This window comes from Pleurodeles waltl, chromosome 3_1, assembly GCF_031143425.1.
Source record: "Pleurodeles waltl isolate 20211129_DDA chromosome 3_1, aPleWal1.hap1.20221129, whole genome shotgun sequence".
NCBI classification, from domain to species: Eukaryota; Metazoa; Chordata; class Amphibia; order Caudata; family Salamandridae; genus Pleurodeles; species Pleurodeles waltl.
Genome location: NC_090440.1, coordinates 392,578,073 through 392,596,151, shown reverse-complemented (window position 1 = coordinate 392,596,151; position 18,079 = coordinate 392,578,073). Strand labels below are relative to the sequence as shown.

General features: G+C 43.0%; 1 protein-coding gene across 4 annotated transcripts in view; it reads left to right on the top strand.

The window, feature by feature from the left end:
- Positions 1 to 18,079, top strand: part of IL16 (interleukin 16) — a 470,913-nt gene that overhangs the window by 363,035 nt on the left and 89,799 nt on the right. For all 4 annotated transcript variants that reach the window (XM_069222586.1, XM_069222587.1, XM_069222584.1 and 1 more), the window contains exon 16: positions 10,023 to 10,124. In XM_069222586.1, coding sequence (XP_069078687.1) covers positions 10,023 to 10,124 — 102 coding nt within the window. The remainder of the gene's footprint in view (positions 1 to 10,022; positions 10,125 to 18,079) is intronic.

Genomic DNA, 18,079 nt, shown 5'->3' with positions numbered 1-18,079 from the left:
TGGATATGCTTGTTCCTAGAAGATTCAACTCAAGCGGTTCATCTCTCTCCCTTTAAAGCCCCTGAAGTAAAAGTGGAATATGGCGTCTCTCAAGGTTTCACCCTTCTGCCCCATCTGTTCAATATCTATTTACAACCTTTGACCAAGGAGCTAGTCGGCAGAGGATATCAGATTTTCAATTATGTTGATGATTCTCAGATACTCCTCTTCCTACAACACAGGTCTCATGTTTTATTGCAAGACTTCATGTGTTTTATCTACAGCTGGATGAGGGCAAATTATTTGAAGTTGAATTCTGATAAGACTGAAGTGGTGGTCTTTAATGGGAACCCCACATCCTGGTCAAACCTTTACTTTCCCCTGAATTAGGCAATCTTAAAGGGATACTGTAGGAAATGGCCTTTCTGCAGGGTCACCCCCAAACTTTTTGCCTTCCTCCTTCTCTTTTTCTGACCTCATTTTTGCTGGCTTTAGGACTTTGCACACTTTACCACTGCTCAGTGCTAAAGTGCATATGCTCTTTCCTTAAACATGGTGACATTGGCTCATACCCAATTGGCTTATTTAATTTACTTGTAAGTCCATAGTCAAGTGCACTACATGTGCCCAGGGCCTGTAAATTAAATGCTACTAGTGGGCTGCAGCACTGTTTGTGCCACCCACATAACTAGCCTCCTAACCATGTCTCAGGCCTGCCATTACAGGGCCTGTGTGTGCAGTTTTACTGTCACTTCAACTTGGCATTTAAAATTACTTGCCAAGCATTAAACTCCCCTTTCTCTACATATATGTCACCCCTAAGGTAGGCCCTAGGTAGGCCCTAGGTAGCCCATAGGGCAGGGTGCTATATAGGTAAAAGGCAGGACATGAACATGCGTGTTCTATATGTCCTGGTAGTATAAAACTCCTAAATGTGTTTTACACTGCTGTGAGGCCTGCTCCTTTCATAGAATAGCATTAGGGCTAACCTCGCATACTGTTTGAGTGGTAGATCCTGATCTGAAAGGAGTCATATTGGTATGACCAGAATGGTAATACAAAATCCTGCTTACTGGTGAAGTTGGATTTAATATCACTATTTTAGAAATGCCAATTATAGAAAGTGAGCATTTCCCTACACTTTCTGTGCCTTCCAATCCACGTCTGGCTAGGTTTAGTTGACAGCTCCCTTGTGCATTCACTCAGACAACCCCAAATACAAGATGCTGAGTCACAATTGCATACATCTGCATATTGAATGGGTCTTCCTGGGCTGGGAAGATGGAGGGCCTGGCACTTACATGTCAAAGGACAGTAGCCTGCCCTCACACAAAGGACTGTCACACCCCCTACTGGGACCCTGGCAGACACGATGGAACTGAAAGGAGACCTTGTGCACTTTTAAGCCACTCTTTGAAGTCTCCCCTACTTCAAAGGCACATTTGGGTATTTAAACAGGGCCTCTGCTCCTACCAAATTAGACACTTCTAAGGTAGACACTCTACTTCATCAAGACACTTCCTGGAGAAGAACTTGAACCAGAACCTGCAACCTGCCAAGAAGAACTGCCTGGCTGCCCAAAGGACTCACCTGACTGCTTTCTGACAAGGACTTCTGCCTTGCTGTTGCCATGCTGCCTTGCTGATCTCTGGCTGTGCTGAAGAAGTGCTCTCCAAGGGCTTGGATAGAGCTTGCCTCCTGTTCCCTGAAGTCTCAGGACCAAAAACACTTCATTCTTGCAAGAAGAACTCCCTATGCATCTGAAATCGTCGCACAGCCTGCAGAAAACGACGCACAGTCTGCATCCTGGTGAAACATTCAGCGCACGCCGAAACGGAACAACACAGCCCGACTTCCCAAGGATAAGATCGATGCAGCACCAGCGTAGCGACCGGAAATACGATGCACAGCTCACTTGATCGGCGCAAGGCCGAGCCGTAACGTGGCAGCCCGACTTCCTGAGAGGAATTGACGCAGCGCCTGCCGTGCGGTAGAAATTTCCATGCAACACCCACCAGATCGACTCAGCCTGTGACTTCGACCTGCAAGCAACAGATTTCAACGCATCATCCCCAGGGCATCTGAAAACCCCGCAACCCAAAGAGGATCCAAGTCTGCGCACCGGAAATCAATGCAAAGCCTTCCCTGCGTGAAAAATAAACAATGCATCACTGTGTGCGACCTGAGAAATCGACGCACACCTCCCTGTTTTCCACACATTGCCTCCTCTCCAATTCCTTGCAGAGAATTTGAACGTAAACCAGGTACTTTGTGCTTGCAAGAAACATTTAATGCTGTTAAGAGACTAAAGACACTTTACATCACTTTTACAGTGATATTTTAACCTATACTTAGTGCATCCTAATCGTTTTGACCTACATCATATCAGATAAATATTATTTATTTTTCTAAACACTGTGTAGTGTATTTTTGTGGTGTTCTACTGTGTAATTGCATGATTTATTGCACAAATACTTTACACATTGCCTTAAAAGTTAAGCCTGACTGCTCAGTGCCAAGCTACCAGAGGGTGGGCACAGGATAATTTGGATTGTGTGTGACTTACCCTGACCAGAGTGAGTTTCCTTGCTTGGACAGGGGGTAACCTGACTGCAACCAAAGACCCCATTTCTAACAGATACCAAAACATTTAGGCATCTTAGTCGACCAACATTGGTTCCTGAAACCACTAATCAGCAGCCTGGTCTCAAAAGGAGTTTTCTCGCTTCACCTGTTAAAGAAACTCAAGTTATATTTTTCTGCGTAGGTCTTGAAGAAATTTATGATGGTTTTTTTTGGAGACCTTTTAGATTACACTAACAGCATCTATCTAGGACTGCCAAGAGGTGACCCAAGGCATCTTCATTTACTCCAGAATGCAGTGGCAAAGATGAGTTGTAAGCCTTCGTTAAGCACACACACTTGCCTGCTATTAAGGCAACTTCATTGGTTCCCAGTTGCCCAATGGATTCAGTTTAAAGTGTGCTGTCTAGTATTCACGTCTCTCTATGGATTAGCACTAGATTTCCTTGCTAAACGTTTAATTAGATACACTCCGAAAAGGACTTTACATCTTTCTAAGGCCTATCTGCTGGTTGTCCCACAGTTTTCTAAATCTAGGAGAGATTGACACAGCAGTCCTGGCTCCCAGAGTATGGAACTCGCTCCCTTTGCATATTCGCTCATTGTCTTCTCTGGACGTGGTCTTGTGCTCATTGATGACATGGCTTTTTAGGAGGGCTTTTGGCTCTGATGCATAATTTCTTCTGGGTATTTTCCCTTCTGTCTTTTGAGCTTTAGCACCATGGTACCTTTGGGCGACCGTGCGCTTTATAAATTTCACAACTATAAACAAAGGGCCATAGGTGTTAAGTCTCTGACTTGATGAGGAGGGAAGAGTTGTCATCTACCACACTTACACATCACAAACGCTCTGTCTGAGCATACTCAGAAACAGCTTAACACTAGTCTGTTGTGATCACTGTCAATATGGGTCAGGGCAGCGATGCAGGAAAATTCAAACTCCTGTGGTAGTGGAACACTCCAGAACCTTCTCCTACTTGAGAGTAGGCACCAGAAATAAATATTGGACCCATAGACCCAACTATTCAGTACACCTCCGAACCTACAAAATACTCAGAAGTACTGTTGTGCTGTTTGCAAGATGGACAGCTAATCTATTGTCCTTCTGTTCTGCTGCCTGTTGCCTAAGTGAAAGGATGAGACCTACAGTTTGAACCCAGGACGACCAGAGTGACTCATAGTACCAGTTGGCTGGGCTACTGCTCAGATCCTCAAGGAGAGAGGAAACAGGCTCCAACAACCTTGGATCCAGCACCTAGACTGTGCCAGCTGCGGGTTTGGTCCCTCTAAGTCATGGATACTCAAAGTACGTCCCGCAGGCCTCATGCAGCCCCTCTGACCTTTACATGCGGCCCTTTGAGCAACAGGAGCACTGGGCAGCTGTTTGCTTGACTCTGCACTAACAATAAAAATATAAAATACACGCACAATCATTTATTTCAAGCTCAATTGTTCTAAAAGAAAGGAAGTAACTAGGGACTCCTGCACTTAACTTTAGAAACACCTTCATTTTTAAAGACATCTTGCAACACAAGTGTAAAACTAAGACAGCCACTTCAAAATTAAAAAAAAAAGTGTATTTAGTTAACATGCAGAACCTTTTCACCTAAGTACAATTTATTTTATCAGTGCATTGAGATGTATCCATTTAAAAGTGACAGTTTTCAAACATAAATTTGGAAACATTAATTATTTCCCTTACCCTGAGAACACCACTAATAGTAAATTAAAGAGACAAGTCACTTGGTATGTGCGCTTTATGGGTGGCCTGGGTTCCTATCATACATGAACAACATTACACTTTAATAAATCAAACATAGAAGAAGGTTTTGGGAAGCGCACACCATGAATCATGTATTTCGAGGTCATCTTAAATGTGAGAATGCAGAAAAAGGAGGAAAAGTGAGACTAAACAATTGCCTAGGATCACACAATTTGGAAAAGTGGGTAAGCCGGGATTAGTTACAGGTTTTTTAGTTTCCCATTGTTTATTTCAGCCACTAGATGTATATAATTTGCTTCTCCTACACCTACCTTGCCACCAATCCCCCCAGCCAGCCCACCCGACCGCCACTGCCCTGGCATCAATGCGGCCCCCAGGCATGTCACAGACCAAACGTTTTTGCCCCTGGGAAAATGTTTGCGAGTACCCATGCCTTAAGTGGTGCCACCTAAAACTTTGAAATTGTATATGTTCGCATCTAATGACTGGATTTTCGTCATTTTGGTTTCAAATCATTTATTACATTTTACTATATTTTTCTAAATTGGTGTAGGGCTTTTTTGTGTTGTTTTCACTTTATTACTGCATGAAGGGCTGTATCAATACTTTAGACATTGCCTCTACATTACTCCTGACTGCTTTTGTGCCAAGCTACTAGAGGGTTAAGTGCAGATTAATTTGGGGTATGCTTATGCTTCACACTGACAGAGACTGTAGTTGCTGCTTGAGTAGGGTTCAATCTCCCTCAACCAGTAACACAATTTCCAACAAAGTGCTATTGTGGTTGGTTGGCAGCGTCACCACTGCAACCAGTGGCAACACTTAGGGGGTCATTCCGACCCTGGCGGTAAAAACCGCCAGGGCCGGGGACCGCGGGAGCACCGCCAACAGGCTGGCGGTGCTCCCTTGGGCATTCTGACCGCGGCGGTACAGCCGCGGTCAGAAACGGAAAACCATCGGTGTACCGACGGTTTTCCGCTGCCCAGGGGAATCCTCCCCTGGGCTTGCTGCGCCGCCATGGGGATTCCGACCCCCATACCGCCATCCTGTTCCTGGCGGTTTTGGCCGCCAGGAACAGGATGGCGGTATGGGGTGTCGTGGGGCCACTGGGGGCCCCTGCAGTGCCCATGCCAATGGCATGGGCACTGCAGGGGCCCCCGTAACAGGGCCCCACTGAGAATTTCAGTGTCTGCATAGCAGACACTGAAATTCGCGACGGGTGCAACTGCACCCGTCGCACCCTTTCCACTCCGCCGGCTCCATTCGGAGCCGGCATCCTCGTGGAAAGGGGTTTCCCGCTGGGCGGGCGGGCGGCCTTCTGGCGGTCGCCCGGCCGCCCAGCGGGAAACACAGAATAACCGCGGCGGTCTTCTGACCGCGCAGCGGTATTCTGGCGGCTCCCGCCGGCACCGCGGTTACCGCGGCCGGCGGGAGTCAGAATGACCCCCTTAATACCTAAACGAACTCCCCATCGCTGTCTTTTGACACATATTGACTCTCTGCTCTGAAGACACTGGCTTTACACTTTGCCACTCCTGGAACTATGTATACACACACAGTTTGCCTCTGTGGCCACACACTGCTTGAGTCCAGCAATGAATTTCAGAACATTGTTGTTTGGTAATAACAGGGGATGCATTGTAACTTTTTCTGTTTTATCTTTTTCTCAAATGTCAAATAATGGCAATGTATACATTCGTGGCTATTAGAAATGGAGTCTCTAGCTGGCAGTAGTTTGTACCCTGTCCAAGTAGGGACCCTCACTCTAGGCAGGGTAAGGGAATCACACACCTAAGATAGCCCATGCTCACCCCCTTTGTTGGTTGGCATGAACACACAGACACTACAGTGGCAGGTCTCAGACATGTTTAGAGGCCTTCTAATGTGGGTGACACAATCAGTGCTGCAGGCCCATTAGTAGCATGTGATTTATAGGCCCTGGCCAAACATAGTGCACTTTACTAGGGACTTGCTAGCAAATCAAATATGCCAATCATGGATATACCAATCACAAATACAATTTAGACAGAGAGCACTTGCACTTTAGCACTTGTCAGCAGCGGTAAAGTGCCCAGAGTCCTAAAGCCAACAAGAACAGGCCATAAAAAAATAGGAGGAAGGAGGCAAAAAGTTTGGGGATGGCCCTGCAAAAAGAGCCAGGTCCAACAGTGGCCATCTTGGGCACCAGTGCTTAAAGTCTGTAGTAAGTCAATTGCTGGCTATGAAGGGTGTCTAAGTTCAATCATGCAAATCAAAAACTCTGAGCAGGACAGGGTAGTTTGATGGTTAATTTTATTTTGTACTCCATGAAAACTGTTTGTAATGGTTATAATTGAAGGTAGTTTCAAGGAGTGGTATTGTCATTAATTCTTTCTCCATAACACTTGTACACAGTGGGATGGAGCCACAGTTAGTTTTACGAAGCAGATGCTCAAGGTACTGCTCTGCCAGCAACACCTTTACAATAAGCTACATTGCCAACAAGGTGTTAAGAATCCACATTCCAGGATATTTGGCACCACAAAATACTATTTCATAAAACAGTAGCTGGGTGTCTTAACCCAAACAAAAAGAACATTGATTTAAAATGCCTCGCATCTAATGGTACAGTAAGAACCTTACAAATGTAGATGATTTTTACTAAAAGTATTTATTTTAGTAAATATAACGGGTCAAATATATGAGTGCACCATTGTGTTTGGGCTGAGACTTTTCATTTCGAAGAACCATCAAAAATAAATATTTTGTAAGGCCTGAGAAGATCACCTAGTACACAAATTCACCACTGATTGCCATCGTCTGCATGAACAATTGAATGGTCTGTTTAAAAGTAATCTTGCTGAGCAAATACAGAAGAATGATCAGGAACACATTTGATTATTAGTCTCACCTACCAAACAGTACAAGCCATCTGTTGGCAAAAAGACCTATTGTCAAATTGCAGTATGTTTAGATTTCCAACCATTGCTTACTATTGTTTGGTTTTATTGTCACTCTCATTTGTGTTCTTTTTATTTGTCAGCTTGTGTAAGCTTTTCTTCCTCTGCTAATATTTGCCCCTTCCGTGGAGCATGAACACATTACTTGTATTTTTCCAATGCTGTCTTTCGAAGCACTACTTTTTTGTTTTCACTTAAGCCCTCCACAAGAATGCATTTTCCAGCTGTCTCCCACCTGCCCTGCTCTTCACTCCTTTGCAGTGCTCTATGTTGCTCACTCTCCCATGTATGATTCTCCCAAACACCCATGTTGCTTTCTCACCCACGCCATGGCCAACAGGTCCTTGTTCCTCTCTCTCTAGTCTTTGTGCTTCCCTTCCTCATGATCAACATTCTTCTCTCTTGCCTGTGTTGCTTTCCTCCGCACTTTGTGTTCTTTTAGCCCCCGGCCCCTCTTGTTGCTTCTGCCACCCTTTGTTGCTTCATTTCTCATACTTATTCCCCAACCTTCGCCCTCTGTGTTGCTTTCCCATTCCACACCTAAAAAAAACGTTTTTGCTGTACTTGTTTTATGTTTTTAGTTATCTATCGAATATGAGCTGGTAAATTAAAAAAAACATACCTGCAACATTTTGTAGGTGCATGCATGCATGCTGCGTATAACTACAAAACGAGTTGGGCAGATGCATCATATTGCTTTTTTTCCATAAGTCTTTAGCCATGCTCCACTGTATAATGGATGCTGTACAGCAGCGCTAAAAAACATTGGTAAAGGAACAGGTCCCAAAGGGGAGACCTGTTTGATTTGCCAATGCTTGTTTATGTTTGTACCAGTGCATCGGTCCTGCTGCCTGCAGAGCATAAAAAAACGTGTGGGTTGGTTTCAAACATATTATAGTGACAGATGACAGCATAAAAGGTGTCACAAAGTATGGGTATGCACATAACATAATAGGCTATTGTGCATGCCCAGGGTTACAGACTGGACAGCAGAAAATTTAAGGGAGATTATGTCTTATGCGCACACACAAATGTGTGTTGAATTGAAAACCAATATGTAGCATTTACTCAGCATCTGGGTTTTGAATTGATATTTGCCAGGGGTTGGGGTTCGGCATGGGTTGTACTAATTTGACGATGTATCAAGTGGTTAAAACAATTCTAAAATAAAGAAGACTGCAGCCATAGGCCAATAGGTAGTTAAATCAAATGGCTTTTGTTACAGGATGATAGAGGGGGACCCTGACATAGCTATTTGGGACACTCTTAAAAGTTCTCAAAGATTTCTGGGTGCAGCTGTAACCGCTACCCTACCGATTGTTTGTGGCCTAATCACCAAGCTCGCCATGCACTTTATGTTCTATTAAAAGCTCAGTGGCATTAACTACATACTTTATGGTAACTAGTCCCTATGTTTATCTACCTTCAGGACATATTCCCCTCACACAATTGGTGTCCATGTGATCATCAAAGATACACAACTCCTCCAGTCAGCCCTGGAACACAAGGCCTACATTTGATCAGTGTCTGTGTGAGGGTGTGGCTTCATACTATATTCCACCATTCACTTGAATCTTTGACTATTACATGCTCACAACATAGTAAAAAGATTCAAGAGAATCTATGTCTGATACATTGTGTTGTTCCTTGAAAATCTATCTCCACTGGCATGTTAAATACAAATTATCCAATGTTGCAGCTGTACACACTACTGCAGTCCCTAAATTAGCCAAATGGCAAGAAATATATACAATGAAAGCTGGAGGAACTCGATTTTGGAAGAAGTACAGCGGGTTTCAAATTAACTGACATGCATAGACCTGGCTCCTGCAAGAAATGTCAAGATCACACCTAAAATGCATGGTGATAATCTTGTTGGCCATCAAGGCCCTGACAGAACCTAGTGCAGCTCTCACCCATAAACCCACCAATCAAATTTGCAATTGAGCCATCAAGACCTAATAAAGACCTTCAGTGACAGCATGGGAGCTGAGCAGTGTGCGTGTGCACAGTGCGCAGACGGATCTGTCCCTGAGTTTTAGATACATTGATTGCAGAAAGGTGTCGGGGACCTTTCTCCCACACATTTTAGGTGGTGTGTTGCTAGGCCAATGCGCTAATAACCTTTTAGCCCGCCGTTGCGGGCTATGGCAGCACTTGTTAAAGGCCGGAACCAAAGGCTCCACCCTTGAAAGTGGGTTTTTCTAGGCCGGGATGGCCCCAACAGTGGGCTCTAAGGCTCTAATAAACCTTAATTTTCTTTCTCTATGAAGTCTTCATACGGTGTTCATCTAGATGCAGAAGGAAGTATGCTATAGGTGACACTGGAAAATGCATAGGTAATTCTGATTCCAGAATTACCTGTATAAATGAGATATGGAATTACTGCATCGTTTTTCACTAGGGAATGGGGAATTATCGCAGAAATTGATTTTACTCCTGTTTTGTACCCTGCTCCACATGGAAATTTGGCTGGTCTTTTACTAGCTAAATGCACACAGGGAAAACCTTAAGTGCACTTTTCGGCAACACTTGTACATTTTATTCTGGAAAAAAATGTATGCGTTTGCCCAAATTGAAATTACAGTGGCGCTGTTAGTTAAGTTATTGGGTTTGTGAGCTGTAGTGATGTACAAGAAGGAACAACTAACGCTATGAGTGGCCCAAATCAGCCCAACAAAGCACTCAGTAGTCCGGTCAAATAGTCATTTCTGGTTTCCATCGCAACGCCCTGAAAATATGTGCTAGGTTTTGTTTTGAAATTTTAAGGAATTTACGACGTCTTTTCTTGAATGCAGCAATTCGACGACATTCACGTGGTAATTCTGCATAAAGAGGAAGGTGCTGGCCTGGGATTCAGCCTGGCAGGAGGAGTGGATCTGGAGAACAAGTCTATTACAGTAAGTAACAGATAATGTGTTGTAATATAGGTGTGTGCTTCATTAAGTGCAAACCCAGAAAAGGTTTTGCCAAAAGGCGAAGGACAAATATATTTTTTTATTCTGTTTTATAGCTTAGGAAGCTGTGATACAGGCCCGGTTCCAGGGTTCTAGATCTGCGAGGGCTATAGGAAAGCCAGGGTGGGCCATGGAAATATTTGCGGAAAGTGGACAAAAATCAGGATTTTTGAAAAGTATGGAGATGTCTATGAAGTGTCAGTAACATATTTTTGTAATATTGGGTCTAATGGATACAACCTACGACTGTGCCCAACACACATTTTTCTATCTTTGACTTTAAACTGGTCGAAGCTTGCATTCTGTATCGTTAGTTGTACTTGAGTGTTGTGGCATACTCAGCTGTTCATTTGTATACGGATGATGTGATACCATGATCTTTCCTCCTCACTGAAAAACAATCTATTCAGACAGTTTTGTGGGGCACTTGTAGCAGACTACTTGTAGGATCCCAGTTTTAGTTCTCTTCCATAATGTTTTCCAGCAAACATGGTAAATGGTTCATTTTATTAAATATTGTAGTGTCACTTGTAACAAGTTGAGAGTATTTAAAAAAACTTTTACACAAGGTTAGGGGTAGTTTTGGAATATTGAATGACAAAGTGAGTTTTTTAACAGTGTTTGCAAACAACAATGAGCAAAATAAAACATATTTTTATACTTATCGGAAGACAGGTTCCTTTCTTGAGTTTTGGAGATTTGGAGAAAACTTGTAAATGTTGCATTTTAATGGATACGGCGTCTGGCACATTGCTTAAAATACAATACGAGATAAATAAAATGTACATGGTTCTTGCAAGTTCTCTCTAATTTTTAAGAAAATGCATGGTGCATTTGAAGCAGTTCAGGGAGTGACAGTAACCGCCATATGGTAGGACCTGGGGAAAAAGCACAAAAGAGAATGATTTTAAAATACGCTTAGAAAAGAGGGTGATTTTAAAAGAGGTTGGTATCAATGAAAGTGAGGATAAGCTCAGACAGATCCAGCCACATGATGATAATTGAAGTATTCTTGAAATGTGATTGCCTCTGACCTGGCTGTATTAGTTTTTCATACAGCAGCTGTAATAAAGGTTTATCATTACTAATCAATTAGTATTTTACCATTTTTGTGGTGTTTACCGCACCTCTTGTTGAGGGCTTAAAGCACCTTCCAAGTAGGCTACTACTAGGACCGATGTTTACAGAGCATGGATGTGGATGGGTTTGGCTGTGGTGTCTTCTAAAGTCTAGAGTTTAATGATTTGCTTGAAAGATGTCACAGCACATGTAAACGTGACATAAGGCAGTATGTACATTGTCATTGAATGTCAACTGTGTCACATTTAGGCGAGCCTTTGTTTGTGATGAGCATACGGTTGTGTTTCACATTCATTATTCTTTATGGGGGTGAGAACCAAGATCTGGCTGGCAGGGCATGAAATATTTGGAGTCTGTCCTGGCACAAAGTTAGCCAAACCCCTTAAGGCACTGTTAGACTACCACTAAATCACTTTGTGGAGGCTCTTTCACACTCCCAGTAGATCCCTTGTAGAATGCACCCAAGAGTAATAGAAGTCCCAAGACTTCGGAAGCACATTAAGGTCAGGGAAATATAATTACTATGCATCATGGTGAAATCCAGCTTAGTGGCGTGCACTCCACTATTCCATCCAGGGCAGTAATATAAATGGAAGAAATAATAATCCAGGATCCCATAAATTAGGGGTTAAGGTTTGGCAGCAGAAAGGTAGTGGGTTTGTGAGTGACACAATCATGTCAACAAAGACAAATGTGACAGCAGATCTGTCCTGGCTTACTTACTGGTAACAAACGGGCTGCATTTTAAACCATCCTACGTGGTTAAGGCAGCTGCTGCAGTCATCTTTGTGTTCCCAGCAATTTTGAGGGGAAAGAAATGGTAAAATAAGTCTGGTAGTTAATGCACTTGATTGAGATATTTGTGTTTTGTCTAGTCACCGTTGTAGCATAGAGGGTTAACGTGCCTGCTGCACAGCAAAACATAACATACAGATTTGTATTCTATGTAGGTAGCTCACTAGTTGATTACTTTTGTAACTGAGATCATTTTGCTGCTGGTAGTTCATAAGTTACAATGCCTCTAATGTAGCACAGTGAGCTATTGCCTGTCATTAAGGAACTACAAACAAACCACAAGGCTAAGGATAAAAAATATATATATATTTTTCAGTCTTTCAAAATTCTAAAGTTGCTAAAAAGGGATTTCATTGGAAGCAATTAAGTCTCATTTATTTAGACACCTCTAAACATTCCATTACATTTTAAGTTCTTCCTTTATTTTTTCCACATCAAGCATAATGCCTCCCAGTATAAATATGTGCCTCATGCACCTTGGAATCCTCATTATCTTGAGTGATTTACGCATTTCTCATTCATTGTCTCCACTTATGTATGATGTAAAGGGGCAAATAAAAAAAAAAGTGGTGCTGCACTCTAGTGCAGCGCAACTTTTCTTGCACCCCTTAGCGCTCCCCCCCCACTGCGACAATGTGTGCGCCATATTTAAAATAGGGAGCACCTTGGCACAGGGTAGGGGGCAATAGCATCAAAAGTTTTGAGGCTATTGATGTACTTTTCAGGGTTAGCACCAGCATTTTGGTGCTAACCCTGAACAGTACATAGGGGCCCATTATAAATAATGGTGTACCACCTTTTAACACCTGCTCTGAGCAGGCGTTAAAAATGGCGCATAAAATGACGCAAAGAAATGCATGCATTGCGCCACTTAGTAAATCTGGGGTGGTGATTTTGGCCTCGTTGGGCCACATTAGCATGAAAATAATTACAGTAATGTAGCGCAAGGAGGCACTAGCCCCTCTTAAATCTGGGCCAAATTGTCCTGACACCCTACATTAGGATGATCAGCAATACAAAAGAAGTGAAATATAAACATTAACTTAATAAGTGCTATTTAAATCTGTATTAGTGCTTATTATCCAGACCCATACATCTGACATTCTTACAGTGCAGGCATATCTTACATACAGGAGTTGAACAAAGTCAAAAACCTCCCTCCAAATCATTATTTCTCTTTAGCACTTGTGAAGTGATAACAAGCAGAGTTGCTTCTATTTCACTCCATTGTATTGGCTTCTTAGACTAGATAGCTCCTGGATGGGATGAGAGTCCAACAAAAGGAGGGCTGTTGTCCCTTCCAGAGAGGCCTTTGTATTGGGTTCAGATTGAAGTGAATATAAGAACTAATCCTGTCCCGGTGTCAGCAAATTACATTGGACCAAATCCACCATATATCACTTCAGCCGGCCCAGATACAGCTCATTAATAGCTCCCAGACATGAGTTTCGGCTGGATCCCACTTAATACCAGTTCTGCATTTAGCTAGATCGCACAATAACGATCATATGCCAAAAGCAAGCTAAACCTATTGGCTTTGTCAATATTTGTTAGCAGTATCAAATAAACGTATAACAACAATGACCATGATATGAATAATTAGAACTGAATGTTTTCCATTTCTTGTAAAGAGAGATAGTGAGTTAAATATTACTAAGTTCTGTGGATGAGGTAGTGGTCTTTAGAGTGTCTCAGATGCTCTTCCTGTCCCCTTAACACCACTTTCCTATGCAATCGCTTGCTGAGAAAACTTTTTGCACGCTTTTCTTCCCCCACAGCTTTCTGAAATTCACCATCTGCATATCTCTCACATCTTCTTCCTCTTTATCACTACATTTTCACTCTGTCCTTCTGCATGTAATTTCTTGTGTGAGTTCCCATTCCACATGCCCTTCCTCTCTGTCTTGCACCTCAGCTGTGAAAACAGCATTTCTTTCCCATTGGTGCTATCAGTATTCCACAAAGGTGTATACCCTCTACACACACTTGCACATAAAATAGCAATTGCATTTAGCATATGTGTGACCATAAGTCTGCTCGCTCTGCAGAGAGGCCAAAGATTGCATGGGCATAAAATCTGAATACCTTCATGGACCTGGAAAAGACAATGTCAGAAACTTGCGCTGGCTTCTGCCTCAACGTCAGGCTTTTCAATTGTGGCTAGTGTTAGCGCACCTGACCTTAATAAGTAACAATCTTTCATAGTATGCATGTATCGATTCCTTAGCTTCCTGAGCTGTCCTGTCTATTCTCTGCCAGTCAATGCTTTTGGGTGAAATTCTTGTCTTCAGGAATTCAATCACCTTATAATAATATTTCATTACCTCAGGAGACGGCGCACCTGTAACCTGATCTCTCTCTGGTTCTTTTGTCGGCCAACCTACACTCCTCTTGCACTCCATCCACAGATCGGCTCTCTAGTAGGGTTTTCAAGTCCTCTCAGAGGCACTTTGCAAGTTTCACAAACCTGTCTGTCTGCTGGTACCATTCCACTGGCTTCTCTCTCAATCTAGGATAGTAATTTGTAAAAGACAGAATGTCACTTCTGCTCTAAGAGACATGAACAAAGTTCCCTCCTGGAACCTCTCTCATTGGTAAAATTTTCACCGGATCCTTGTCCTGCTGCACATTTTCAGTTAGCTCTGCAGAATCCCTTTTTCTCTTATCTCTTTTCTTTACCCCTCTGCCTTCCGATTTTGTAATGCCCCACCAGGTCTGGGCACTTTGAAGCAACTCCCTAAGGTGTGCCTTCATTCCGGCAGATCGCATGTGTTCAAAATCTTAAGCCTCAAAATCTAACCTGCAACTCCGTATTTTTCTGCCAGGTCTGCTAACTTCGGATACACTTATTTCCCTTCTAATCTTCAGGCACAGATATATCAACTCTGCTTCTGTGTAGGACTCTAACCTGTTCACCCCTATAATTCCTCCAATGAGCTCACCCGCTTCCATTCCTAGTCTCGTATAGTTCAAGTACTCCTCTCCCTTCAGAGCACTCTGCTGGGTATTCAGCAGATCTAGCCATTCAGTCAATTTCTGGGCAGACAAACCCTGCAACAAAATGAAACTCTGAATGAACTAAGGTCTAGCGATGATCTTGATCCGTCAAATGTCTTTCCCACAGGAGAGACTATTCAAATATTCTCATTAAGACCTTTCCTCATTGCATTCTGATTCAGGACTTCCTGTCCATCTGAACTGGGTTTCTCTTGTGCGAACAAAGGTACAATTGGACCAATAGTAACAGGTACAGATACAGCATCTGGACTTGGTCGGATACTCAAGTTCTGTGGGTGCATAGTCCCCATATTATGATTCATCAATACAGACATATCTGACTGTGTTCCTGTTATAGGAGTGCTTTTCGGCATTGCTTGTGACTGCACTTGAGGCAGTAAAAGTGGAGTCAGTTCTGTCTGAACCAACATCAGTCTCTGGAGAGCCTGTCCCGTTGGCACTATTAGGTTTGTGGCAGTTTCCACAATGGGCACATTAGGGCAAATTCTTGGGACATTTGGCAGTGGCACCTGATTTTGGACTACTGGAGTAGTAGGTGTGTTAAGACTGCTCTGTATTGCGCTCTGTGTCAGGCTAGGATTAACCTGCATCGGACTCATTGTCACATTTACCTGTGTCGGAGCTGAAGGATCAGCACTGGTACTTGGACCACTCTCATGTGCTGCATATGGAGGTGGACAATTTCTCAGTAACTGTAAAATAAACTAATTATCTTCTGACTCTTCCTCCAATGGAAAAGATTTCCTAGCCTCCCCACTCTTGGAAGGGCTTCTGTTGGTCTTTCTAGTAGCTTTCCTTCCTTCTCTCTCACTGTCTTGTATAATTGCTGGGAATAACTTAACTGCAAGGTCTTGGTTCTCCAAAACTTCTGAGCTTGGTCTGATCTAGCCACCACTAGTGTCTTTTCTGCCTTTCTCATTCTCCTCTCAAATTTCTGTTGCTGTTGTTGTCTGACTACTAACTCTCAGATCGCCAATGCCTCAAACTGTGCTGGTCTCGGAGGAGGTTTCAGATAATACAGCACCCTTCTCAAATGCTCTAAGCTCCTCAAATTAAATGTTCCATTAGCAGGAAATGCTAAGCTCCCATCCTTCTCTGTCACTTTGCACCACTGCTTTAGCCAAAGACATGGCGCGACACCATTTTCTTGCATTGCAATGTAAGCTGGTGTACCTTTTGGTGGTGCAGTGTCCCCTATACCCAATGTACATATCTCCCCTTAAAGCACTCTTTAAAACTTTGAAAAATTAAAAATTTTTGACCTTTATTTGATTCTAAATCAAATCAGGAAGTGACTTTTAATCCCAGAATTCTCTTCACCCACCTTCTCGACCAATTGCGCTTCACAGACGGCTGCCAATCCATGTGTGACCCTTCTCACTAACCAACCTATCCCAGGGTGGCTCAAATGATGTCACACTCACACGTACTGTGGCTGAGTCTTGCAGCTTGTCCCCCCAAACTCAGATTCACACTAAACTAATGCAAAATATTGTGAGCACTAAATAAAATCAAAACCAAGTGTGTCTGTTTACTACATATAAGGTAACAAATTCGCTTCAGAAACGTTACAAATTTTTCACTGACAGCATTTCGCTCGAACAGCTACTCCTTCTTTCTCAGTTTCCCTGATCCACAAGCAAAATCCGACCTGCAAATTTCACTCTCAACTGATCAGTGGGTCTCGCCAGATCTCAATCAAAAATTCTTTCACTCACTTTAACTCACACCCTGACTTGTCGACCACGCCCAATCGACCTATTAAACCAGACAAATTTCAACATAAATGTCTCATACACTTTTCAATATACTCTGGAGTCTTAGACCACACTGGGCCCATATACCAAGACCCACGTGGACAATTTGTTTAGCACAATGTGCCACACACATGTGAAGTTCGACGACTTCCCTACTCTCGCATTGCAGAGTACGCACACTCCTTCTGCAACTTCATTTGGAGTACGCAAGCTCCCTAAACCCTCACAAACTTCACAATTCACTTGCAATTTGCATAAGCTGTGCAATCGCAAAACCTACTTCACTCACACTATCACTAGAATGCCAAGACCATCCTCAAACAACAATTGGCAAGCTCCAAGATTATGGGAAAGTAATCTTAGGGACTTTGGGCCAGATTTATTGAAAAATGGTGCAGCCCGGTGCTGTGCCAAAATTGGCAATGCTGCATGACTTTAGAAACACAGGGATGCACCGTATTTAACTGAATATGGCGCACCCCTGTGTTGTCCCCTGCGCTGGCGCTAAATTTAGCTGCCAGCGACAACGCAGGCATCCTTGCACCATCGTACAAGGAGGTCTTTGTTGAGGGGTGTGATTGTTTATGTGTGGGAAAGTGCCCCTTCCTGCACATAAACAATCACTAATGGTACTTTGGCACTTCTGTGTGTGCTGCACAGTGCACAATGCAGCACACACAGAAGTGCCAAAGTGTCATTTTCAAATGATTGTTTATGTGCAGGAAGGGATACCTTCCCCCACATAAACAATAATTTCTGGCATTTTTCTCTTTCTATGTGTGCTGCTGGGAAGGGGCCGTATTTAGAAGGTGACGTTAAGCCACAAAAATTGGTTTAATGCCACCTTGTAAATATGGCGCAGTGCTGAGCGCCACAGCAGTGTCATGAAAAGTGACGCTCCTGTGGTGCTAGCGTCTTATAAATACGCCCCTTAGGGACACATTTTCTCTCCAATTTGTATTATTGAAAAAAATAAATCCAAATCTCAGTGATGATGAGCTTATGAAAGACAAAACCATGTATCCGGGTCTTTCTGATGGGCTCTTAAAGAGACAAACAATCAAGCTGCTACCATCTCTGTTATCATTCCTGACCTTAATAAGTAAACTTATAAGGGGGCGCAAATAGGTCGATGAACCTTTTGACTACGCTTAAGGTGTTCCCACCATATATCCCTTACATGCAGATCAATAATCAATCATTTAGGATCAATAATCATCATCAATAACATTAGTAATCAGTAGGAGT